The sequence below is a fragment of the Zootermopsis nevadensis genome, unplaced genomic scaffold, assembly GCF_977971745.1.
Source record: "Zootermopsis nevadensis isolate Lab colony 2312 unplaced genomic scaffold, Znev_1.0 Znev_ptg000002l, whole genome shotgun sequence".
NCBI lineage: Eukaryota > Metazoa > Arthropoda > Insecta > Blattodea > Termopsidae > Zootermopsis > Zootermopsis nevadensis.
In genome coordinates, this window is record NW_028259134.1 from 12,721,679 (window position 1) to 12,749,257 (window position 27,579).

Here is a 27,579-nt window from a genome sequence, read left to right on the forward strand (position 1 = left end):
GGAAATATGTAAACGAAATGTACATTCAGACTCTGCAGTAAAACTGACGTAAAATTAACCAAATTAATCAAAATGGCTTCAAAATTTAGTGCACATCTACCGTACTGAGTTTGAAAGAAATAAGATAATATTAAAATTGGTCTGAAATAAGTGGGATGCGGCCATGTCGACTGAGTTCATCTGACTCTGAATAGGGAACAGTTGTTGGCTCTTATCAACAAGATAATGATCCTTGTGGTTACATAAACAGTGGGAAATGTCTTAACAAGTTGTGTGACTATGACCTTCTCAAGGGCTCTGGTCCATAGAGTTAGTTTTAATTCAACTGCACACGATCCTCACTTTTGGTCTACATACCTTAATCCACAATGGAAACCCGAGTTTTGATATCGACATTTTCATTACTTCGTTTTGACGACCAATGTTCTTGTAAATTAGTATTAAGCTGAATCCACACTACTGTAATACTTTTCAAATATCTGCATTTATGCTCTCTGGTACTCGAATTGGGGCGCACTTCCAAAAGATTTATTGTCATTTGTTATATTTGAACTCTTTTAAGGAAACAGAACAGAAGAAAACATTATGCATCGTGAAAGAACGTGCAGTTTCTAAGGTTTATTCTTCCTATCGATGGGACAAGCAAAGTGATTCCTTTCTGTGTCTGCGTGGCTTGTGAATTCGACTAAGCATGTTACAAAGGAAATTCTGCAGTGGTTGTCACGACCCTGTAAGTTTAGTGAGCCAATAGCGTCTACTTCAAAATATATTTACGTGTAGCCTAGTATACTGAAAGACTCAAACTTAAAATGTCTGCAACAAACAGTAGCCGCTAATGGATTTGTTAAGGCTTACATGAAAATTGGTTCTGGTTACAGTACGAATTAAATACCTCTTTACAAATAATATGAAATAGTGACAAAGTAAAGTTATTAAATACCGAAATGAAAAAAATCCCATTTTTCTCGGCAGTTAGGACTGGAGCACGAAGAAATTCCGGATGAAGGTTCAATATCGATATTGATTGTGGTCTTCTGAGTCGTGACGCCAAGTACTTTCGTAGCTAGTTGCCAGTGTTTCAGAGGAGCGTGTCGCCCCCGCCTTCAAGGTAGATGTCAGAAGACCAAAATAAAATCTTCAACACGAGTACCTCAAATCTCAGAGAGTTCAGTATCGTACTGTAAGATAATGAATCTGAAAACTGACACGTAGTACAAATGTTTATACCATCACTTAAAAATCAGGAGTGAATAATATCATCACTGATCATCACAAGCATTAACTAGCCAGAACTAGGTTTTAACTGCCTGTTTGTGAACCTTCTAGATGATTTTTTTGCATTGATATTGCGCTCAGTTCCAAACATAATCATACGACGAAACCTTCTTTTAATAATTATACTGGTCAAGCCTAGAATCATCTACTATTTACAAGTTTATTTTCATATCCTACTTTTTAAAAATTATCATTGCCACACCGCAAGCACAAGGTGCAGCGTCCATGCAATTATAATTCCGTATGATTTTTCAGATAATTCATATTTATACTGTATTATCCTTTAATACAAAAGTCATAGTGTGATGAGTTATCAGTGGAATTAATTGTTACACGCTCGGCCAAAAATAATTGTTTAAGAGACATTGGTTCGATATTAAATATTTCTCACCCGTAAGTGTGAGACAAACTTCATATCCACTACTTATTCTCGGAATGATTTATATTGAGAAAGACAATTATTATCAATATGCGTTCCAAGTGTCGGATGGCAAAAAAACTATCACGCATCAACAGATAAACACAAAAGCACCTTAATTTATAAATCAAAACATAATGCATGTTCGTGATGTACCAACCTGCCAAGACAATGCAAAATGGAAGACTCATAATAGAACATAAATTCTCCATCGGACATGACCCCATGTCATTGTTTTTCGTACATTATCAACAAAATATGGTTACATTCACACGTAGTTCAGAGAACCATCTTAACTTTGCTTAAAACGAATAATATTATAATAAATACTAACGACAAGGCAGAACGGATTAAATTTAAAAATATAATAAGGGAACAGCATATCGGCAATAAAACACTGCGCTCAAAACTAGACGAAGTCAAAAAACAGAAATACAGAATTGAGCTTCTTTGGAGAGAATGCGTTGATGATTACCACCAGTGACCGACAGAATAAGCTGCTTGTGCTCTCTCGGTCCAACTTTGCTCTGCTGGTTAAGTTATCGGCCCCAGATCACGTTTACTTTCCAGTGAAAAGAACCTCCCGATTATAATGTGAGTCCTGCAACTTTCGTTTAAAATACTTTGTACGATTTACATACAACAGAATGGGCCCATACCAAAAATAAAATGTAAGACAAATAAGACTGAAGTCCAGAACTATCCGATATTAGTTCTTTCTTTAATAAGTCTCCCTACAACACGTCACATAAAAGTAGCCCTACTCAAACTAAGTGTGTTTTATACAAATGAATTCAGGTAGTGCACAGCTAAAAACGGTCTAAATCATAGAAGTTTTACGATTGGACTCGAGTAAACTTCCTCTCCTACTAAACTTTCGGTTCAATAGGGTCGAGCCAATTCTGAATAGTGGCGACAAATATCGAAATATAACCACTTCATTTAAAGATCCTAAGCATATATATTATAGGTGGTATAAAAGTTTCCTTCACTCGACATACAGTAGTATATATCTTCATTGCGTTTCTGTCCTCCAATACATTGCTAACAATCGAATGCACAAACCACAGTCTGCCACGAACTATTTACTGTGTAAGCTATAAAAATATAGTAAGGTATCTGATGTTCTACGGAAACTGGTTGTACTAAGCATAGCCTATTTCCATAGAAGTCCTTTCTTTGAATAATAATAATTCTCATTTAATTTATCCTTCCATATTATTCATCACTGAAAATACAGAATTCGATGGAATTAAAATCCCAAATGCATACGTAAATTCCCAATGCATCAGTGAACATAAAATAAAAAATAAATAGGAGATTAAACAGAAAAAGAAAAATATGAATTATTTTAATAGTTCATAGTTTATCTCAGCGTATTTCTATACTCTTAGTCAGTATTAATTAATGTACTCATATTGATAACATTTCTTATGATTTCAAAAACTAATGTTCTCACACTGTCTGGTTAACGTTTTTGATAAAATAATAGTTTAAGAACAAGCTGCAAACAATATATCAAATATTAATCATAAAAGATTCTTAAGTTTGAAACACCAACAGAGAATTTACAAAAATTTAAAACCCCAGGTAAAATTCTAACTTCTATTCGTATTATCATGGTGTGGGTGATTTATAAAAACTATAAAGTACTGTTTTAAGTTCACACATTCCTGCCAATACATGTCAGTTTCCGGAAGAGATGTAGTCAGAAACACAGTGCTAAAAGAAACTCATTTACTATAATACATATTACTCGCACAAATCACATTCTGTCATGTCAGCAAACCATAAAACGGTACATCACATTTCTACTGAATACTTCACTTCCAAATATGCCCTTATATGAAATAATATATTAAATAAAGATAATTTTAACTATTTCAGTCACATAGGGCTACGCCTGGTTGAATATTCTTACCAATTAACAACTTATAAGGAAAATACCAGGAATTGAATATTAAAACCCCAAAATATTCACTGTGCAAAAACAAAAATAGATCATTTGAGCAAATTTATCGAGATGGACCACTTAAAAATTCAAGCTTGTGTTTTAATGCGCTAAACGGCAAGGAGTTGACAGAACTGTAAGATGACATGGAAGTATAAATTAGGCCTACAGTTTCACTAATACATAATGTTCGTTCTGTTGTCTAAAAAGTAATATTTTCTGTATTTTTGTGATAACAGCAGTCTTAATCCTGTTTAAATCACGTTAACTACGTACTACTGCTAAGATAGGCTAGCGCCATATTTGCCGCGACTATATCAAGTCCTGTTCAGCCGACATTTTGCGTCGCAGGACTTCAGAGGTCAATGTGAAGGTGAGAATGGCCGTTTTGATAATTTCGTAAAATTATTTACATACACTACGCATTTTCTTTCTTAAAATACCACCACGCACACAACTGTGATGTTACGTGCATTTTTAAACAAGAAGACAAGAGGATAAGATGAAAAATAAAAGACACTATGACAGAAAACACTAAACTATATAATGGCACTGCACATTTCGTTGAATTGTAGAAAAGTAATTATAGTTCCAATTAAAACATCGCAATTTTATTATATTGCATACATAAGCAATTATTCTTACACATTCGACAAACTGTCGAATTGTGCAAAATACTGATAAAATAACTGCAAATATAATTAATTGTAATTTTATATAATTAGTTACTAGCAATACATGCAAATCCCAAATACATCCATGTGCCGTGACGAAGCAGTAAACAAGAAATGTATTGCAGCGCCATCTGTGATTTAAGCTCTGAACTCTTACCAACAGGGCTGACAAACAATTGCTCAATTAAATTACTTATTAAAAATAAAAAAAGACTTGTTGAACGATGTTTTGAAGGATTTTCCGTTAGTTACTTGAATTGCTTTTTTACAGAATATCGAAAGAAATCGTCACACAACAAAGCTTATGGCGATCGTGTACCATATAAGTAAGTATTAATCTAGTATAAGCAGTGTGATGGTAAAGATTTACGAAAAACTTCACATGACTACGCTATATAGTCTGAGTTACCGATAACATTGTTAAACAAACTAACATGACCAACATGTTACGGGCATTACATGTTTAAATTCCATAACTTCAGATTCCAAAAACCCATTACGTTACATAACCGATTTGCATTTGTGTAATGGCATCAAATACACTCAAATTCATGTCACCAAAAATTAAATGTGTCTACCTCCATCAAATAACCAAGTACGTAATTAACTCAGTGAAGCAGTCCTTCTTAATAGGGGTTTTTCTCGGATAGTCAAATGAGCATTCTTCTCTTTTGGATTCAAATATTCTCATAATCCTTAACGCTGACATGCTACAGTTTATCCTTAGATATCCTTCATATATGCGGCTGTGTACCTTAACTTTGCATTTCTATGAAACAAACTTAAATATTCTGAACCGTATAGTATCAGGCACTCCTACAATGAAATTTACTTCTTAGTTAATATGACTCTTTACTACAATTAGTTCGCATACATGTAAATTGTAACGCATAAGAGTCGCGCTGGATTGAAACATTTAAATAAACGTAATGCTGCTCCAAGTAATTGTACAGAGGAAATCACATACATGTAATACCATCTGTGACCCCGTTTATACATTACAGCTTATCTGTTGAGGATAACAGGAAATTATCTTGAACCATATATATAAACCCCCTTTGCCACCCGCGTCATACAATTGAGCTGATGGACTGGAATTCGCTTTTTTCTAGATTCATTTATTATTCGCACTTCATTTCACTGTTCTTCCAATTTTCAACTGAGGTCCGACACCAGCATACGTAGTAGTCAAAAATTAATATCGTTTAATTCAATAACGCAATGAATAAAATGCTAGTCTATGATGTGGAATCTAAGAACAAATTATTAACATTAGCTCCACATCAATCAGACAATATATATATAGATACAGCTGTAAAGTGACCTATAAAGGTATAAGTTTGAACAGCAAAACTATACTGAATCGTCCAGTACACGGAACGTGGAGACATCAAGGGACTATAACTTTTTTCTTGTGATCGGCAGAGCGCGGCCTTTGAAAAACAGCTACTGGACAAGCCCAGTAAGGTCAACTTACATGTAAGAACATTACACGAAGCCATACGACCTAACAGAAAAATTCGAAAGGCCACAAATGCAAATAAAGTGGACGAAAATTAATATCCTGTTATTAAAGCAACAGACTGTGAGAAGTTTTTCTTCCGGTCTTAAAATATTCGGCTGGTGAAGGACAGTTTCACTACAAACAAAGTTTCACTTTTATACTGAAGATCTAGAAATAATAACATTTTATAACATAAAAAGTACTAAATCATACTCACTTTTCGACACCGATGCTCTTCTGAATGGAACACACAACTCACATTTCTATTAATTTATTGTAACAACTCTGTAATTTGTAAGTGAGGTTTTCCGACAATTAGTCCCACAGAGAGATGACTGTTCAAGTCTTCAAATCGTTGCATTCCACAGGGCTTGAACCAGGACACTTCATCTAGGCCTATTACCGCACTAGACCGTCCACCCTTGTATACGCTGAGCGATTAGCAACACAGAACTTCCGCGTCCTAGTGACAACTGAATCGAACCTTACATCACCAGCAGGTATAGCCAGCCCTTCGATAAGCGAGACGATGGTTATTTTCATGGCAAGAAAGAAGGAAGGAGCCAAGCCGGATCCACTTTATAGAACAGATCCGGGACTGTTAAACAGTGAATTGGAGATCTGAAGGTCTGCAAGCTTACCTACTTAACTCTCAGCTCTGAGCAGGCAGCTCGCAAACAACATTCGGTAATTGGCTGGCTCGTAGCTTTGCTTATTGGCTTGGTTGACGACACCTTATCAACTACATATTCTACATAGTGTCCAACGGTTGCGATGATTCTAAACTATGATTTAGAAATGCCTTGACCTACTCACCGCACTTTTAAGGTACTGAAGAAAACAATACAAACCTGTCAGGAGATACAATATCCGGGCCTGTATCTAAACCCAGGACTTCCGAATATGAAGCTCTAGCACTAATGGGCGACGATCGATTGTCTTTTTGTGTGCACGCAATTACTTCTTTACAGCCGTATTCAGTTATGGCCTAAAAATTGCATGTCATTCACGTCCATTAGACTGGCAGAAGTTCGGCATAAAAAACGCCTCAAGAAATGCCAGACCTAGCGTCGGATTTTCGTGAGGGGAAAATAAAACAAAATTGTTAACGTAATGGACTAAATGTAGTCGACACACCAGGATATAAGGTAGCATTAACTATTAGGCTGCAATAGGGTCTGGAAGGGTAGCTCAGTTCCCTCAACGTAAATCACATTATTAACGTTATGTAAGTTGTGCCACGAGCACAGGTAATTGTACATGTATAACAATAAAATACAATTCAGTAATCAAAAGTTATTGAAATATTTAGAAGTGAGTTATGTGACTTTCTTAACAAAGTAACTCCAATCATAAACATGGTTGTGGACATCCTTAATATTTTCCTCTTCACGGTATAAATCCACGGGTTCACAGTGCATTTCGTATTAGATGATATGTGTGTGTGTCACTTATTGGGTATAATATAAAGGTACGTCATTCAATTTAAAACACTATAGAACCTTTAAGGCAGTGGTATTCAACCTTTTTTGTTCGTGTACCCCCCATATATAATTTTTCTTCAACTTTGTACCCCCAAAGTTGTTGGTGTATAATTCAAGTTATACATAGTATATAATCTACATCTAAAATAAATTAAATACATTACATTACTGGTTAATCAGTATTTATCATAAAAAAAATTTAAATTTCACGTACCCCCTAAGATGTCTTCGCGTACCCCAGGTTGAATACCACTGCTTTAAAGCACACGAATCAAAACCGCAGTTTCATATGTCTTTCCATTTGCAACGAATTTGTATGGCACTACTGCAAAATGTACAACTTAGTGCACAATAAATGTAAACCTTTAAATAAGAAAGGAGTTTGGGCTATCAGATGTAGTCATGGACGTTAACTAGCGGCCGTTTCGGTCTGAAGCCCATTCACGTCCCCGCCCCCCAACAAGCAAGGATGGTTTTGTGTGTTTTTCAATATGCAATTCATCATGATCATCTCTGTCATTGTCCCAGTCAGGGGTTCCTGCTATGAAACAGTGGCGAATCCCGGTCTAGAAGTCACGTGGTAAGGAATCGAAATATCATTAAATCCCCCCCCCCAAAAAAAAGCGCACCACAATGCTAAGATATTTTAATATCAAGTGTAATTCTAATATGCCGCTGTTATATGGTAAAATGTTTTGATGTATTCCTCCAATTTTACTGTTCTGGTGTTGCACTACAAGGCAGAACGAGGCATTCGCCACTGCTATGTGAAATCTTAACTCGTATCATAATTAAGACATTGAAACAGCGCGTACAACTTGTTCTTGAAGTATCCAGTTCCAATTTCGGGCGAACCTCCTGACTCAAGCTCATATTCCTTCAGTCCAAATTTCTCAATTCATTCGAATCTGCATAACTTCTGAGGTCTGATTAATTCTTAGATTATTTAAATACGCAGATTGAGATGCATATATCATCATACAAAGTTAAAAGAGACATTATGATAATGGGGGGGGGGGTTGAGTAGATAAATGTTTAGGTGGTGGATTAGACTGCCAATGTTACAGCAATATACCGGAGTTTCCTTTGGGAAAGATGCAAAAGTCCCAGTCACGACAGCTAGTATCCGGCCGAGTTTCAAACTAGATGCCTCCGAATTCACGTCTAGAGGATTCCAATGGTGGTCTACTTGGTTGTGACGCAGTGTGGGCTTACAGGAGGATACCTACGATTCTGTGTAACATACTGCCTCCATCTTCGAGGCGGTATTTTCTCCAAAGCGTTCGTACACACAACTCTACACGGCGCCACAACTCATAAGACCACCATGGTCATCTTCATGGCTACCAGAACCTCAAATCTCACTTAAGTCAATAAAAATGCCATCACACAAACCTGTTCCAAACTCTAGTATTGAAACGTCACTAAATAAAATATGAACCACTTAAGACACTAAAAACCGTGACACACTCTGAATGAGTCAATGTGTGGGTGATACTCGTTATTAGGTGCTGAATGCATACAAAGAATTAAAATAAGCGTATAAACCGAGTTTACTGCAATAAGAACGATATGTACGCCTATGGTTGTCATAATAGGTGGCAGCGAAGTTGTGTCAGCCAGGCTGCGACCAGCCTTTTTATTTGGTAACCCACTCGTGCCGTCCGGGGTAATTCCAACGCGAGACACAACAAAAGGCCTCGATAAAACCATTACTTTTCGGATCCGTAACGCGCAGAAACTGAGTAACATTCACTCACTGCGTCAGAAACGGGGAAGGGGGGGTATGAGTGTCTATCACCTTTCGAATAACGGTGCTAAAGCTCCTCCAATTCCTTCTCCTCTGATGAGGATGTTAGGGTCCAAGTTCAATGCTGGACCTCAACATTGACATTCAAGTTTCCCCTTCGTGCCAACGACCGTCCTTCTGGAATACAGCCCAAGCTCTCGGAAGCAGGTGTTTGCAGCTGGTGATGAGCTCGATCAGAATTCAAAACGTTTTCCTGGGATTTCAAGTGATATCCTTCCCTTTTGTAGATTGGTGTAGATTTCTATTCGTGAGGTACCCGGTTCGAATATCGATCAGGTTACCGGTTATCCGAACATTTATTCGTGGTTTTCCTAGGACCCTCCAGGTGACTACAGATACTGGCTTCAAATCAGTCATGACTGCCCTCCTCCCGAAATTTTGACTTTTCATCACTCAAGATCATCATCCTTTCACGCTGGATAATCTAACGTCGCCATCACCGCTACAACTTACTTTAAGCCTTTATCTTCTGGGAAAGTATCCGCAGAGGTGCAAAAGCACCTAAAAAGGAAAGTAACAGACGCAGAGATAAATACGAATCATACGCAGGATTATGAACGAACAGAAATTTAAAATCTTATTACACAAGTGTCACGCCCGACTCCATGTTACACAAGCACGCAGATAACAAACTGGTTTTTTGAATCCCACCTCAACTTAATGTCACCCGCAAAGCATCGAGTTTGCCGATTCTCGCACTACACGCCTACTTCGTTTATTCTCATACACAATAGACATAATGCGGACAACAAATCGATGACAGATTCAACTGTCACTTAACCAAGATTAAGTACACTTATGCATAATGAGTACAGTTACTTGAAGAAGTATGTGAAGATATAGGATTTGAGACTTTCGCGGCGAGTACAATCAATAAAATCTTCTCGGGCAATCAGCCGCGTTAACTGGTTACCGTAGTAAACCGACGTTTCGGGAACCATCTCTGTCCCCATCTTCAGGGTTCTGATGTGACTGGATCTTCGGAAGTCGCGACTTCCGAGGATCAATTATGAATTTTGAATACATTGAAAATTAAATATGGTTCTTAAAAATAATGTAGAGTTCTCATTTGTGTGGTAGAATATTTTAGTTCTTAGAAGAAGAGAAGCTACTCAGTGGGTCTTTGAGTAGGGATTGGGCTGGAGGCTTCGAAGTAGAGCGCAGGAGTTCAATTTTTTCGCGTTCGACCACTGAATAGGCGGAAATCAATTGATCTAACTGCAACGAAGAGTAATAATGTACAACTATCGAATTCATAAGTGGTCGGATCTCGAGAGGTCGAATCTCGGAGGTGACCTGTACTTTAAAACAGGACTCGGTCGATTTCTGTCCCTTATAATCCACAGTAGAAAACAAACCTTCTTGATTCATTCAACGCTAAATAACCTCGAAGTTGATACAACGCTATTAAAACGACAAGCAACAAACCACACATTAATGGCGTAAGGGAGTGCAGGCCACAGGTTACGAACCACGTTATGATAAAGGTCCGGACGAAGACACCTGGTGAGTGATGGATTTATGGCCACCTTGTTATGTGTCTATCCATCGCCGCCGACGATGACCATACGTCTTGATTCCTTCCCGGGTTTGCAGATTTATCTCTCTGCCCGGTAATGTAACATACCAGGTAGTATTAACATGAGAGATTGGACAGGAAAAAAAACAGGTACACTCATGTCACGAAAATAAAAACTTTCGGTCCAATATCTACGAAAGATTCCATTAATCCAAACCAAAAACAGGCCTGAGAATAAACAATACTTTTCGTATTTAAAACGTCATTAAATAGTCGCTATATGTCCAAGAGGGTATACTCAACTCATAAGTAATATGGGATTCCAAACAAATTAAACTGAATAAAACACTAGCATAGCAATACCCGTGTAATAGCAGTGTCATACTTATACCATGGTTCATTAGGACAAATCGCAGACTCAGAAAAATAAAATTTACCTAAATGTTGATTTACACCCTATAAAAATTTGTTCTTAAAACCATTCTAACTTAATATAAATATAAGCAGCTTTACGAAACCTATCGTACCGAGTCTAACAGGAATCGATTACGGATTTTGAGCGCTGTTACCTGTAGACAGATTGACGAACACAAGAAAACTAAGAGGTGTTTATTGATATATATTTAATCGCACCAGCAGTGACTTATCGTATAAGTCTTCTATTTAAGATGATTCTCTTCACCACAGCGTCCAAATCGGCTCCGAGGCAAACCAACCTAACGGATACAGGAAAATCTATATAAATCTATAAAGCGGACAGGCTGATCACCCTTCTCCACCTACAAAGTAAGAATGCGTGGAGCTTTATTTCCATTCCCCCATATGTCTTTACGGCACTGAGCCGAAGCATAGTGGTAAATTCATCTTTTAATAAAGAAAAACTAATTTAAATTAACAAAATAGTTAGCAGAAAAAGGAAACGATAGTTTTAGAAGCAGACATGTGACTCGCACTTCATCAATAGGTCCGATGTAGGCTTGTCTAGTTCAGCTTTTTATAAGAAATTAAAACATTGACAGCTCTTCGGTCTCCTATTTCATCACGAAGACAGGCTCCAAACTGCAGTAAATTTCTCCATCACTTTCATTAATGTGCGAGAAAATTATTAGAAAATTTCAATAAGTTTCCAACGTATCAGGCAGAAACGATGTACGTATCAAAAACGTCCACTACAAAATGATGGAACAAATATGAATATTTAGTTGAATTTGAAAAATATAAAAACGATTTTATCCGACTTTTAATAAAGTTCGATGTCGCTAGCAGCATTCCATTGAATATAGATTTCGGCTGCTGCACACAAAATGGTTCTGGTAAACGTACTGGAACTTAATGAGATTTGTGTTCTCTGATATTCGTAATCCTACATGACCTTTTTATAAAAATCAGGGGTTACTGTAAAGTACACGGATACAAACCAAAATCAAATTCGCCCAACTTCCAGTACCAAGTTTAATAAAAAGTCCGTCAAGGTTAGGTTAGGTTATATATGAGGACGGACGGACAAACAGGCAGACATGAGCCCTGCATTATGCGTTACGTTTATGCACATTATGCAAAGAACGCACAGAACAGAAATTAGTAAGATATAATTATTTCAAAATGTATTCGTTTGTAACTCAGTATAGGGAGTAATTACTGTTTTACTGGAATTTACGGTTTGCAACGAGGCCACCCGACAGCAAAAAGGGATTAGGATTACGACAAAATCCAACCGATTTCTTCTCCTAATTTCTAGGAGTTTTGGGGGGAAAAATCACACGAATCAAGAAATTCCTTTTTGTTTATTACTGCATCTTTATGGGATTTAATAACCTACATACAGCGTAAACCCGTAAAACAATTATTTCACGTTTTTATCAGTACACTGACTTAGCACTATTTACGGCTTGGTTTTATTCAAGCTGCCCTACATATGAATGAATACATAGCACAGATGTAATAAGACACGAAAGTTGTGTGTAGAGAAATGAATTTTGTACACCCAGTGAGCCAGTTTCGAACCCTTACACACAACCACGCCTCACCGATAAGGCCGTATGGTGGTGATGACGACATACAGACAACTCCCTGGAACATGACAACTAAATTAAGTGGCAGTGTCAAAGCACGGGGAAAGTTACTCATTTGAGATAAATGTGTAGTCTTAGTGAACATTATAACATCTTACTGAAGTGACACACAGGTTAGCCTGAGGTACACGAAGGCGTGTCACACACTTGTGTATGGGATAAAGATGACCGGCCAAGAATGTAATACCGTAAGATTGGTAGCGAAAGTGACCATACAGAAAGAAACAGTCGCCGCAAGGACATTTTAAAAGATAGGGGGCGTCGGCCAGAAAACTTGCTTACAAACTTACGTTTAAGTTGTTCAAGGATTTTCTTATGTATCGCCTTGGAATCGAGGGGTTCCTACATTGATGTTGCAAAATAATTTTAATTTTCTTTTAACTGTAATTTCTTTCCAAAAATTCAAGGTATGTCTCCGTCCCCTCCCGGCACAATGGAAGGAAAGATCAATTTAAACAAAGGAAAAACAAATCAACCCGAAAAAGTTTTCATCATACCCAGTGTACAGTAATTCAGCGATCTTTTGAAATACCCATGGTAATAATTTCCTCTGCTAACTCTTCCGTCGAATAATGCATCTTTTATTGCTGACTCGTACAGGTTGCTAAGTCATATAGGTTTTAACATCGGTAGTCAACCTGTTGGACGCTACCAAGATACATACAACGGGGCGGAAATTTTTACCTGGAAAGTTACGCACCTCTTTCCCATAGTAATAACAGAGCCATGTTGCTGTGTCACAGATGAAAAATGCCATGTTTTAAAGCGACGAGGACGATAGCCATGGGAAGAAGTGCGAGTTTGATTTACGACTGCCAGATTGCCTACCGCCCAGGGTGCAACAAAGTGCCCCCCACTGGTGTGTCCGTGGCCGTTGCAAATCGGACGTCATTTGTTTACACAGACTGCTACCATGTAGTATATTACGAACAAAACGAAACTACAGTCATATCCCTTCAGCGAAGTCAGTAAAAAGATGTTATTACAGGTTCTCGTAACAGATTTATGCCTGGGGCCAGTAACCCATCGCCCTGATGACGGAGGCAGTATGACCTCTGAAACGTTGGTAAACATCTACCAGATTACACAGCGCAACAACCCAGAAGACAGAAATCTTCATCGCCCTGATGATGGAGGCAGTATGACCTCTGAAACGTTGGTTAACATCGACCAGACTACACAGCGCAACAACCCAGAAGACAGAAATCTTCATCACCCTGATGACGGAGGCAGTATGACCTCTGTAACGTTGGTTAACATCGACCAGACTACACAGCGCAACAACCCAGAAGACAGAAATCTTCATCGCCCTGATGACGGAGGCAGTATGACCTCTGAAACGTTGGTAAACATCGACCAGACTACACAGCGCAACAACCAAGAAGAATTGAAATCTCTATGTATTCATGATTGTTCTTGCAAAAATTTGGCTAAATAATACAGGTATATAAATAACAAAGTTGTTTGTTACACGGGAGTTTATTCTGTCCTGTTTACAAGAGCACACGTTCAATTTACAAACACCATCACTTCATAAAAAAACACTGATTAAATTTTTCCACCCGGTGTTATTCCTATAATATTTGGTTGACAAGACTCGGAGTCTAATGGAATCCAAAAACAATTTTTAACATGATCAACGTAAGTGGTGGCCTTCTGTATACAGAATACACAGTGTGCATGGTTGAGTGAGTGCATGTGCACGTTTATTATAAGGAACAGTAATCATTTAATCAATGTCTAGCTTTGCATGAACACAGGTTATGTTATCAAGCACTTGAAAGTAATGAAACAAGAGAAGACACTTTGAGATAAAACTCTCAAAAATGTCTAACACGGTACGGAACAACACAGGGGTACAAGGGAGCATGAGCAGGGCTGGCAGAAAACATGACATGGCCTCGCATACTGTTCTTACAGTGAAAGTTTATTACGCAAACCAAGGAATGGTCATTGCTATGCTGGCGGTAGCATAGCTACTGGTAGGGCCTCCCTTGCCAGAGGCCAGACTAGCCTTGGACAGGCGGACCTAACAGAGGACCGAATGGAAGAGGAGAATTGAGGAGGCCATGGTCTGATTACGAACCGGAGAGCCATAGAAGAAGGAACAGTCATTAGTTTTCCTTGAAAGTGTTAATATGAAATCTCATTAACTAAAAGTTTGTAAACAGGGAATTAGTGTACACATCTCTCCATATCATTTTAACACTGAGCTCTTTCGGCAGCCCCTCTACAGTCAGGAAGTCATTCGACTGGCCCTCGAATCGATATGTCTGGTTCAACTTACCTAAATCCTTGATAACAGCAGCAGCATGGGGCACAGCTTCCCAAGGATGTGGAAGATCAAGAAATAACGCATCTGCCTTGCCATTTAGCTCAGTTCCAAAGCCATCTTGACACACATCTTGTTGTTTCACACTAACATATTGTCCAATACCATGAGTTTCAAATTCTTCACGAGCAACTGACACGCGATATTCATGAAAATCAAATGTGTACAGATGTCCTTGTGGCTTGATGCAGCGTATAAGAGCGTGTGACAAAGAGCCACTTCCAGTGCCTGCAAAGGGAAGTGGTAAATCAATGTTACATACAAAGTTTAAGTGTGAATGTAGACACTAAGTCGTGTTAAGAAAATTATAAATTAACAGCATATCACAATTAACAACAGAGATTCTCCTGTTTCAATGGTAAAAGTCAATGTTCTGTTGCGGCACACTTTGTATCAAAATACAACTTCACATTAATAAGTCAGTGTACAATATACATGATTTAGAAGACACACAATAAGTTTAAGTACATGCTACACTGTAGATTAAGTCAATGCGTGAGTAAATGTCCTTATATACATTTTTCATGTACTTTCACATTTACACACACACACACACACACATGAGGTCCACACAGAACTCATTTAGACAATGCTAATAATAAAATATACATCTCATGGAGAAAATCTCTTGGATTTAAAATTTAACTGTTAATTACAGTTTCTTAAATATTCCTAAGTAACAACAATTGTCCATCAACATGTAATAGGAAATTTAAGCAGTATTTAAAAATTCTGAAAAAGTCTAACAAAGCAGTGTATAAAAATTAAAACAATTACTTATATTTTAACAATTAAAGATCATATAATGAATTAGTATAGTAAAACTTCTGTTTTGCTGTACTGTATAGAAATACATGTAACCAGAAATATCCAAAATTCATTCAAACCAGTTTGTCCTAGATAAATGAAACTCGTGTTGCTGTTAGGAGTGTGGTTGAATTAGATTATATTAGGTATTCTAGTTCCACCTAGGACAAACTAGTTTAGACAGATTTCGGTCATTTCCGATAATATACATAGTAAGCCGTGGATGATTAAATAGTCTTTTCCTTCAGTGCATTATTTTTATAAAGCAGAACATAAACATCAAAAAACACTTAGTGAAAACAGTTATGTCACTGTGGTAAAGTCAAACGAGATACTTCTGGAGCCCTGAACATAACCTAGCATCTACTCAGGTTTATTTATATAAAATCATTATATTACATACCAGATTCAACAACCACACTTCCAGGTCTTATTTCTAGCTGAAAAATTATCATGCTAATGTCTGGAGTATATATAATTTGTGTTCGATGTGGTAAGGTCAGGGTCCACAGCTCGGGTGTGGGGTGCAAGACATACGCCCATCCTCTTGACAATGCTACTTTAGTTCCAAACTTTTTTCCGACAAGAGACTGGACCTTCAGTGCACCGTAGGTCGTTTGAAAAACATTTTCAACCCATTCATCTTTCTTGTTCTTAATTTTAGGTTGAACTTGAATAGCATGCATACTATTAACATTCAAATAAAGAATGACAGTATCTCCTTGCTCTATAGTATCCTTAAATTTGTCAAAACTCATTGTAGACTGTCGTTCTCGAATAATGTTAAAAGGAAATAAGTGTACTTTAACAAGAACAGTAAACTACACAAAATTTTCACCATTAAGTTGTTTACATACAAATCGCTCACCACGTGTTTCTCATAGTTCGCATGCGCAGAAGTAGGACGATCGTCATTTTCGTTAGAGAGCATTCTGTGAACCAAGATCTCGGAGTGGTAAGACATGAAACAGTGGTTACGAATGGTTGATAGAGGAATATGAAAGAACGTAAACATGGCGGCTGGTAATAAAGTTGTTCTTTTTGTTTATGTGTTTTTAGTTGTTTTCGGTAACTTTGACTTGAGTCTGTGTGACGACGATAAACATATGAGCCCACAGAAAAAGCTTAAAATTGGCGTGAAAAAGAGAGTAGATAACTGTCAAGTGAAATCGAAGAAAGGGGACTTTCTTCATATGCATTACACAGTAAGTGGAAAAGTACATTCTATGTTTCAAATTATCTAAGTGTATAATTGAATACTGGCTTGTTAGAAGAAGAATTTTACGTTATATTTTCTTCTTATATTCACAAAGAACATTTAATTAATAGGGAACTCTGGAAGATGGAACTGAATTTGACAGCAGTTACAACCGAGGGGAACCATTGACATTCACGCTTGGATCAGGTCAGGTTATAAGGGGCTGGGACCAAGGACTCATGGGGTGAGTAAAAACATATCTCAGATAGAATTTTTATTATTACAAGTAATTTATAATACAAAATATTATTCCTCAGTTACTAATATTTATTTTCAGAATGTGTGAAGGAGAGAAACGAAAGCTGGTTGTTCCTTCAGAGCTTGGATATGGTACATCTGGGGCACCACCTAAGATTCCAGGAGATGCAACATTAATATTTGAAGTAGAATTAATGAAGATAGATCGTAAGGATGAGTTCTGAGATTGTGTTCACTTTTATAATATTGATTGTGGGATCAAAATCCCAACAGATTATTTGTATGTGTACACATTCAACTGTGGCGATATAAAGTTCCAGAACGCTTTTTAGATGAGAAGGTGAGAATATGAATTCTACTGCTAAAGGGAAATGTATTAACACTCATCACCAATGGAACTATGCATTGCTCTCTGTTATTTATCACTGTTAAGGATTTGTATGAGACTTGTTTGTTCAGCCTCTTTTTACTGTGTTGGCTAATCTTGATCGTAATTGCCCATTTCATTAATACATTTTGGTCATGATGATGGCACATACTGTCAGATTTCATAAAATGTGTTACATGAATATACAGACAGACATGGCAGTGCAATTAATCATGGCTCAAACTATTGAATTTCATAAAAAATATTATTACATAGATATACATTTTAATCCAAAACACAAACATGACGCATGAAAACCTTATGCCTAATATGTATTTATGAATTGTATAACTCAGTATTATTTTTCGTACTTATTTATGTGGTAAGTTTTAGTTCATGAGCTACATCTCACTATTACTATTATAAGAATGTATAAAAAGATCCTGCTCTTGTATTTCTGCCGTCCTGTGGGCCTTAGTTCCATTAAATTCTCATACTGTTTCACCCGGCTAACACGCAAAACAGTGCTTGAAGTAAGATTGGATGTTGCTTACACACAACCAGAAACCAGAGCTCCAGAAATACAATACTTTGTACACTCCTCAGGAGACTGGTAGTATACTTACACAGATACTTGCCACTGGTCTGTGTCAACTTGTCTTTGGCAAATGAGTGACCACAGTTCTGGAGCACTGCCCAAAACCATCCAAGTGCACATTCTAAACAGACCTAAGACCTGGCTGTCTCCCTCTTGCAAAATTATGGGTGTCTGGGAGAAATACCCCTTATTTTAATAATATAATGTGAAGAGCAATATGAAATTACTCCGATAAGTAAAATTTGTTTGAAAGAAAGACGGATAAAAAAGGACTTTACAGAATATATTTTGATTTCTTTTCTTTTCTCATAATTTTGTTCAGGACTGATTCCTGGATGTTATTGAAGTTCTCACAGGTGTGAAGGTGTCCATGTTGGCCTTCTGAGTTGTAACACCATGTGGACATGTAGGTAGGTTCTAGTATTTTGGAGAAGAATCAGCCGTGGAGATGGTATGTTTCTCCAAAACATCAGTATCTACCTACAAATCCATATTATGTTAATAACCAAGAAAGCCAACTTTAGCATTTCTTTTATGGTATTTATAATGTATTTTCCTGTCACAAATGGGAAAGAAAGCAGCCTTAGTGTAATCAGAATAGTGCATAATACTTTTAAAGGGCTACTGGGAAAAGAATTTAATAACATTTTTAAGCACATTCTTCCAAAAGGGTACTAACTATCACAGTGGAAAACTTCTGAAATGAAAACTTGTCAGTAAAAATTGAGATTATTACATACATCAGCCCTTTCCAAAATCAAATAGATCAACCTGATATGTTCCATTTTTCTGATACTTCAAATGCAACAGCATTAGAAATATTTCATCCAATTTTAGACATGTTGTGTTCTAGTATCAATTTGATATATGAACAGATTTTCATTAAATTTTCTATCGCTTTTACTAATTATGTCTAATTTTTACTAAATTTGACAGCACATTCCACTTTTGGTTTAGATCAAGCAACATAAGACTTGTGTGAGTTCCACTGCATGCAGGATTCCCTGGTGCACAAGCCACAATTGTTTTGTCATGTGTACATTCCCTAACTTGTTTATTTAGAATAAATAACTTGATAGGCATTTCCACTTCTAGTGCTGTGTATTTATTTTCCAACCAAATGCTTTCAGTACCCTGTACATACACAACTTATCAGGACTTCTACTTCAAAAAACAGTGAACCATAGTCAAAATTTCTTCCTAAGATGTTTCTTTCCACTTTGTGGGTCATCTGTGTAGTCAGATATATACAACAAAAAGAAAGTAAATGTGTTAATTCATGTCAGAATTTGTAGCTTTATATTGATTGGACTATTAAGTGTCTAATTCAAGATCTCATTGAATGTTGGTCACTTGTATAGTTTATTCTTTAAAGCATGTCCTAAACACATGCTTCATGACTGAAAGTGATGATTGTATCAATGTGTGATTGTAATTCCAACATAATTTTCCATATTTCTTGTAAGAAAAGTGGTTATGAGTTCTACAACAAATTGAAACAACTATAAAATAAAGTATTTTTTATTATGACATGTTTACTGTGCTTTACTGAACTCTGTTTATGTTGTGAATTCCAGTTACAGCTTTGCTCTTACTTATTCTCTTTTTTGTGTATAATAAGGTACTTTTTGTTATATGTTTACTGTGCTTTAGTGAACTGTGTTTATGTTGTGAATTTCAGTTACTTCTTTGCTCTTACTTATTTTCTTTTTTGTGTATAATAAGGTACTTTTTGTTATATGTTTACTGTGCTTTAGTGAACTCTGTTTATGTTGTGAATTCCAGTTACATCTTTGCTCTTACTTATTTTCTTTTTTGTGTATAATAAGGTACTTTTTGTTATATGTTTACTGTGCTTTAGTGAACTCTGTTTATGTTGTTAATTCCAGTTACAGCTTTGCTCCTACTTATCCCCTTTTTTACATATAGTAAGGTATTTTTTATTATGACATGTTTACTGTGCTTTAGTGAACTCTGTTTATGTTGTTTTTTCGTATTACATCCTTTTTCTTATTCACTTTTTGTAACTTTTTCCACAAAAACAAGTGGAAGTCAAAAATATCAATTTTAGTTTACCTTGAAATTGATGTTGGTAGCACTGAAAAAGATAGTAATTTGAACCTTCCCTAATTTGTACCCAGTTGATTTTTAATTGTATTTTAAGTACTGACTGTTCTGTTGCAGGTTTAGCTTAGATGCTCCATTGATAGAATCCCAAAGAAGAATGGCCTGTGATTCAGTTTTTATGGTGGATGGTTTGAAATTATTGACATTTATGGAAGAATGGCCACATTAGTAAGTTTGATGAAAGGGTTTAAAGGAGGGCAGATGGATGTTGATGCACATTCACGTGATCATGAACTGTATGTAGTATATTGAGATTGAGGAGTTTGGTATGTCAGGAACAACTAAGGAATACCCTACTGAAAATTGTTTTCATAGAATTAGGAAACCAGTGCCACTGTACGAAAACATAGAAAAGCAATGAAAATTATACATATTCCCAGCATTGTATCACATCAGCTTTGTTTGTTACCACGTAAAGGGTTTGTAGTGGCAGCCCTAGGCAGATAGTTTTATTATCGCTGCGTATAGATGGCAGGGCAATGTGAACTAATCAACACACTGTACGTTACCAACACAACATAAAGTTACCGATCTAAGTTGGTATAATCTGTGAGAAAAAAGTGTTAGTCTCAGATGTAGTAAAGATGGTGTGATGTTGCACGAGAAGATTATCAAAAGAATTCCCGGTAATATACCCAAACCTTCTCCTCGTGAGAGGCAAGGATACATTGAAGATTTGAGCTTAAAAACCAAATCAGAATTGCTTGAACTAATTGAAAGACAGGACAAACTTCTTATTAATAAGTGAGTAAAAATATTGAGATTAGAAATGTCTGATGACATGAACGTTTGTTCATATCAAGATACAGATGTTTCGTGTAGTATAGTAAAAATGCGAAACAGTAGTCGGCAGTGTTTTTGGAAATTGGTTAGTAATTTGCAAGTGAATAAATTCAGTGATGCGCGTGAGATGTTACTATTATAAAATCGTTTCGTGGGTTCACAGTATAACACGACGCTGCACGACAATTAACATAGTCAAAGGCATTTATTAGTATGTTAAATGCAGTTTAAACGTAATTTGTTTCTGCATCCCCAGGATTAAAATTTATGCCCTGCTGTGTATGGAATATCTTGTCAGATTATATTGTGTGTGCTGCTTTCATTCAGATACGTTGTGAGCAAGCAATGATATGCATAACACAATCTATCATAACCAAAATTGTTTTCCTAACTAACCATGAACTAAGATGTTGGCTTTTTAATGCTATCATATTTATTTAATTATCAGAGAGCTTTAACAAGTTTGTATTTAGAACCACAGAGGGATACTGAATATAAGGGACTTAACAAAAGTGTTAATCTTAATGATATTCAATTTTTCAGAAGTTTTATAGGGAAGCTGCCAGACAAGGGTGCAAAAATATCCAAATTCCGATCTCAGCTAGGAGAGGAACTTTTACACAGAGATGAAGTTGAAAAAACATGTGGATTGTTTTCTGGTTTAAATATTGGGAAAGGTAGTGTATCTGATGAGATAGAATGGACAGGAAAGTATTCACATACTCCTCATGAAATTCAGTTATTGGATAGTGATGATGAAAGTGATGAGGATAGGAACTCACTCAAAATACTTGCAACCCAGTCTGGAGTTGGCACATATAAAAAAACCCATAAAATTGAAGAACCAGAAGAAAGTCTTATAAAACCTGAAGACTTGAAGGATTCAGGATGTTGTTCTACTAGTAGAATAGAAGGGAGTGAACCAGAGGAAGATGCTTATGTGAAGCTATTGTGTAACAAGCTTGAGAAGCAAAGAGAAAATAGAAAGGAGCAATTCAGACCTTATCGCATACCAAAACCAAGTGGACAGTCAGCTGACACTAAACAGAGTAAGAAGCCACTGGGCCCACATTGGGAAGTAACAGCTGCCACTCCACCACCACCTATCCACGGAGATGTAAAACTAATCAGCTTACAGGAGTCTCTTCTTCTTCAGAAAGAGCAGGCAGCAAAATTAAAGGTACTTGTTATTTTTCATGCAAATTTATGGACAAAATACTTTTCAGAATAATATCAACTAAACCTAAAATGGAATGAAATTTTTTTTGAGCTGTTAAAAGTCATATTCTCATAGTACAGATGGCTATGCCTGGGCAGAGCTTTCATGTTATGCTTGATCTCTGCAGTGGCTGCTGCTTTTCCTACTGTGTCAGCTGCGACAGCGAGTGGCACGAGTTAGCAGTGCAAATGATCACATCTTAGTGTTGTGCAAGACTCAGGCGATCATCCGCATCAAATGGTTAAAAGACAAAACTGACGTTTTAGGGACCATCTCTGTCCCCATCATCAGGGTTCTGATGGGGACAGAGATGGTTCCTGAAACATCAATTTTGTCTTTTAACCATTTGATGCGGATGATCGCCTTAGAAGATTTTATTGAGTTATGTCGCCACGAAAGCTTCAAATCATATTAGACTTTTTTTTGGACATGGATAAGTTTATACCAGAATGTTGATGTTTCTGTAAGAATCATGTTAAATTTAGCTCTGCTAGAAGAATTGGGGATATTCAGAAGAAAGTTTCTAGGGGTTTGAATTCCCCAGAGAAACACGTTTCAGAATCTTATAAGTAAATTGTAACCTTGCGCAAGAAACAGGGTCCACAAGAACCACTACGAAGTTATTAAAACTGTGCCATTAGAAAACCACAGTTGTGCACACTTTACAGCTGCATGATCAGTAGGCAGTTTTCATAATATCTTTGGTCAATGGGGATTAAAAAGCAAAGTCTGTCAGATGTGGAAGAACCAATAGAAATTATTCATTTTGAAGTGACCCTTGTAGTGAGAGAATTGTTACAGCATGTGAGCCTGAATTTGTTTTGGTGTGGTGAATTTATCTGAGGTGATAGGGAACATTTTTAGCATCTCAAGTAATATAAGGAAATGAACTTCACTGTATAATGTTACTGCAGTCTCACTGTCACTGTAGCTGACTGATTATGAAAGGTAGCAAACATTGCAGTGTTCATACACAGTGAAAAGCCTGTGCCATGGCATAGAAGCCAGAAATTCTGCCTGTACAAAAGAATGTGAATTAGAAATTCAGAAATGAAATACATTAGCCAGTAACATTAAAATGCTCAAGATTCCTTCTGGTAATGTCTTGCCTTAATACAAGCATGGTCATCACTGACATCTGTGTGTAAGGATACATAATGTTATTCTTGGTATAGGATATTCAAGCTGAGCATGCAGCTGAGAAACTGGCAAATCACTTGGGCGTGACAATGGGTGATACATTACCAGATCCTTCCCTTCGCTTAATGTATCGTGATTCAAACAGCAGTTCAGAAGATGAAATGGCCAACAGTGAGGGAGAACAAGAAGATGAGGAACCAGAGAAAGATGGTGCTGTTGTTTACAATATTGTTGACTGAATTTCCAAACACAGTTCCAGAAGGATTTCTTATATTATAATTTGGTGAAATATTAGAAGAAAGATGGCTGTCTTTTCGGTTGTTGTGCTGTGCAGTCTGAAGTCTGCTGACGTTTCGGAGGTTCATGCTGCCTCTGATCATCAGGGTGATGTGTTACGGCCTAGATAATGGAGGCAGCATGGACCTCTGAAACATTGGCAGACATATACCAGACTACACAGCATAGATCACCCTGATGGTGGAGGCAACATGGACTTCTGAAACATCGGCAAACTTGTACCAGACTACACAGCACAGGTTGCCCTGATGGTGGAGGCAGCATGGACCTCTGAAGCGTCAGTTATACCAGACTATACAGTGCAACAACCCAGAACACAGCCATCTTCAAACTCACCTCTTCAAAAGCCTCAAACCTTAAATATTTGAGAATTTCAGGATTTTGAAAGATCTGTGTAAACTTCAATGAAAGGTTTGACTGTGATGTAAATTGTACCATATTGGTGCATCATACATAATAAACTTATTAATTCTATTTCCACATTACTTGCATTATTTATGTTCAGATTTGGTTTAGAATTGTATTATTACATACAAATTCTGAATTCAGCACAGTGCAAGAGGCTGTGGTCAGATAATCCCTGCAAGTGTCCGTCATTAAAGAATTTTTGATATTTCATTCTTCATTGAGCTAGACTGTTGCTTACAGTGGTAGGTGCTGCGAGGAACTGACAACATTAACGAGACAAATAACCATTTTTAATCACATAATATTACAGAAAATTTACATGAGCTGCCCAAATAATTTTGTTGAGTTGCATGTAACTCATAGGTTGAGAACCGTGTCCAAGATGTTAAAGAAACATTCTCATGTGTGTATTTAGCCTGTTTGATCTCTGCCTAGTAACTTTAAGTGACTTTTTACCCTCCTGTTGTTACATGGCAGAATTCTTAGAAGGCATTGTATGAGCTCAGCTTTACATTTATCTTCAATACTTTGAGCCACAGACATACATACTTGGAACAAACTAGTTAGGACAGGTCAGTAACGGGACAGAATTAATAGAGTTAATATCGTATTCTTAGCAGTTTAGAACTTCACAGTTTTCTTTTTAATTAGACCCATTTCATATTGTTCATATGGGCGTATTTTCTCATCAGTATTCCAACTTAAGTTGTGGCTCTTATGTGACTCTGGTATCAAGAAGATTGGAAAGTATAATTAATTCTACTTGGGCTATCAGCCGTGTTGGAGGGTTTAATGGAGAAACCAGAAACGTTTCGAGAACCGTCCTTGTCCTTATGATGCTGGTACCCCGAGAATAATTCATTGTAATTAGTCGCCTTGGAAGCTTCAGATTGTACAGGATTGGAAAGGAGTCGTCAATGGGGAGCACTGAAATTGCAAATGTGTTTTTGACACCACGACACTGTGACAGTGACAGTGACAGTGACATCAAGTTACTTCGTTAACGACTAACAGGAAACTCGACTTAGATTGTTGCGTTTCGGAATAGAAGGAGTATCCTCGTGCGTTATTTGAAACGATCAAGGAAAAAGTCGATCGACAGACGTAGAAAGGCCCACAGGTGTTTTCGCTCATGGTATAGCAGTGCAGTTGTAAGTTGTTTCTGGCTCGCGAACATAGATTGCGCACTTATTCGTGCAAACAGCTTGATGCAGTGATACATTAGAATTCGGAGATTCCCCTTTCGAATCTTGACCGGTCATGAGATAATCTAATTAATATCTGTCGTGACTTTTTCGGTCTGTGCAGTCGAATTCCAGGATAGTATCTACCGCCCTTTTACAAATCACATCCTTGATCAGTTTAATCTTGGGTTCTTTAACGATGCTTTTTAATTTCATGAGTTAAACAATGTGACTAAGAAGCAGTATGAACTAGAACCGCTATTTTACACTGTAATTTATCACAATGTCATTCATTGTCTTCATAAATCTTTCCTAAAGTAATGAAAAGCTTAATTATGGTGTTTTTCGTTGAAATTTAGAACGTGTTATTGTTTGATATTTTGGGATTATTTGGTTTCCATAATACCGTGTCCTCATATCCCTTGCGTGTGTATGTACACAGTCAGCTCGGCTGCTGCAGCGCGTACCGCCATGTTGGCTCCGGCTGTACATATTGATCGCAGCTATTTTCTGTCTTCCCTGCCTAGTAACAACCACTGCTCGGTGTTGGCCATCAGTCTGTCTTTAATTCTGTTCCTGTCTACAGTCATGTTCATCTCTTCCCCAAATAATTTCTTTGTTTTCGTTTAATCTGTTTTATTTTTGTTTCAATGTCAGCCATTTGAAGAACTAACTTCTCACGCGTCCTTCGTGGGTACTCGTATTTTGCATAGATTGCTTCCTGGTTCGGTGATGTTTATGAGAAGTAAAAATGACCGAATGTTACAAAATATAAGTCTGCTTTCTGTTATTTCATGTCTTTATCTCTTTAAAGAACGCAGTGGTACGTAGACGGAAATCGGCGTGAAATTAATGTCATGATTACCCAGATCAGCAATAATTATTTGATGACAGCGTGCGTCTGCAGTTCATAAGCTGTCAAAAATAGAGTTGTTATGAACATTCGCACAGTATATTACACACAGGCATGTCTGGTATTTGCCGTCCTTAGAATTTCTCGCAAAGACAAGATATATAACATACATCTGTACGTGTTCGAATTCTAAATGACAATTATTCTCAGAAATAGCTTCCAATGTGGCACATATTTAGGCCTTCTGAAGAAGTTATAATGTGTTTATATGAGGTGGGCAGAGCATGTAGAACGAATGTGGAGACTAAAAATTCATACAAAAATTTTGATCGGGAAACCTGAAACGAAGGGGTCAATTGGGGAAATCAAGCGCAGGTGGGAGGATAATATTACGTCAGGCATTAAGAAATTAAGATATGAGGAAGTGGACTGCATTCAGCTAGTTCAAGACATGCACTACTTCGATGCTATACAACTTCATCGTAATAATCCCTTTTAATCTCTGCCCTTTAAAATTTTCTCTGTGCAGTGTTTCTTGTGAGGAGTTAGCAGACCATTTGATTCCCCTGTTTATGCCAGCAACATAAAGGTCCACTCTTGTTCACCTAGCTACGTTTTCCTCTGCTACCTATTTCAAAATGTCCCTTCTAGGTACTTTTTGTCTAAGTTGTCTCTTTTGGACTGGCATCCATACATTCACAAACACATAGGCAGTGCCTGTCCCTCCAGAACTTATCTGCAGAGACTGGGAACTTCTGCTCCATGGAAGCATGTCGTAAGGCAGTAAATATGATGCTGATTTCTGAAAATAAAAAAGAAAACTCGATTCTAGTTGAAAGGGATTTGGAAGCTGATCTTTCGACCTGAGTATGTCGTAGAGTCTAGAACTTAGACTAAGCAGTGGCGTTGTGTTAAGGTAACATGCGAACTTAGTAGCCTGCGGTCCACAACAAAAGGAGTGAAGGGCATATTTATGCTTTACAGCAAGAAAGTTATCAAAACAAAGAAAAGATAAATTAAAATACAGGGATATGACCGTAGAAAGGAAAGCCACAAAGTGAACTAAACATAGGATTACGTTGCAAAGATAAAGGAAAGGAAGGAATAGGAAGGTAAAAGAGCCTATCTGAACTGAGTAACCAAATTACTGATTTACACTTCTTTCAGTTTGATCCAAAGGTTCGAAACCACTAATAAAAATCAAGTAAGTTTAAATCAGAACAAGGAAAAAAGTACATGAAAAAGAAGAGATACGAAAAATGAAGGAACGAAGCCCAGTGAATGTGTAACGAAAGAAGTGA

General features: G+C 37.1%; 3 protein-coding genes and 1 long non-coding RNA gene across 6 annotated transcripts in view; 3 read left to right on the forward strand and 1 right to left on the reverse strand.

Moving 5' to 3' along the window:
- Window positions 1-7,140, forward strand: part of LOC110832192 (uncharacterized) — a 96,515-nt gene extending 89,375 nt beyond the window's left edge. For 2 of the 3 annotated variants that reach the window (XR_015535381.1, XR_002543851.2), the window contains 2 exons: window positions 4,590-4,644; window positions 6,191-7,140. This is a non-coding gene — a long non-coding RNA (uncharacterized LOC110832192). The remainder of the gene's footprint in view (window positions 1-4,589; window positions 4,645-6,190) is intronic. The other variant, XR_015535386.1, reaches the window with a different exon arrangement.
- Window positions 1-16,732, reverse strand: part of Trmt61 (tRNA methyltransferase 61) — a 108,122-nt gene extending 91,390 nt beyond the window's left edge. Inside the window, exons 1-2 of the mRNA XM_022068987.2 lie at window positions 16,250-16,732; window positions 14,995-15,267 (exon numbers count right to left, since the gene is read on the reverse strand). Coding sequence (XP_021924679.1) covers window positions 14,995-15,267; window positions 16,250-16,604 — 628 coding nt within the window. The 5' untranslated portion in view covers window positions 16,605-16,732. The remainder of the gene's footprint in view (window positions 1-14,994; window positions 15,268-16,249) is intronic.
- Window positions 16,733-16,814: 82 nt separating this feature from the next.
- LOC110832191 (peptidyl-prolyl cis-trans isomerase FKBP2) lies at window positions 16,815-19,797 on the forward strand. Its single transcript, XM_022068989.2, has 3 exons — window positions 16,815-17,051; window positions 17,176-17,288; window positions 17,382-19,797. The coding sequence occupies exons 1-3, from the start codon at window positions 16,860-16,862 to the stop codon at window positions 17,524-17,526; spliced, it is 450 nt and encodes a 149-aa protein (XP_021924681.1). The 5' UTR covers window positions 16,815-16,859; the 3' UTR covers window positions 17,527-19,797.
- Window positions 19,798-20,568: 771 nt separating this feature from the next.
- Window positions 20,569-24,313, forward strand: Polr2M (RNA polymerase II subunit M). The gene is made up of 3 exons (XM_022068988.2): window positions 20,569-21,138; window positions 21,721-22,357; window positions 23,572-24,313. Exons 1-3 carry the CDS (start codon window positions 20,987-20,989, stop codon window positions 23,773-23,775), a joined length of 993 nt encoding a protein of 330 aa, XP_021924680.1. The 5' UTR covers window positions 20,569-20,986; the 3' UTR covers window positions 23,776-24,313.
- Window positions 24,314-27,579: the final 3,266 nt, after the last annotated feature.

Bases quoted from the DNA above. Each gene is read 5' to 3' on its own strand.
- LOC110832191 (XM_022068989.2), top strand. From the start codon at position 16,860: ATGGCGGCTGGTAATAAAGTTGTTCTTTTTGTTTATGTGTTTTTAGTT. The intron at 17,052-17,175 runs GTAAGTGGAAAA...TTTAATTAATAG, and splicing joins TTCTTCATATGCATTACACA to GGAACTCTGGAAGATGGAAC. The intron at 17,289-17,381 runs GTGAGTAAAAAC...ATTTATTTTCAG, and splicing joins TGGGACCAAGGACTCATGGG to AATGTGTGAAGGAGAGAAAC.
- Polr2M (XM_022068988.2), top strand. From the start codon at position 20,987: ATGTTGCACGAGAAGATTATCAAAAGAATTCCCGGTAATATACCCAAA. The intron at 21,139-21,720 runs GTGAGTAAAAAT...TCAATTTTTCAG, and splicing joins GACAAACTTCTTATTAATAA to AAGTTTTATAGGGAAGCTGC. The intron at 22,358-23,571 runs GTACTTGTTATT...TTCTTGGTATAG, and splicing joins AGCAGGCAGCAAAATTAAAG to GATATTCAAGCTGAGCATGC.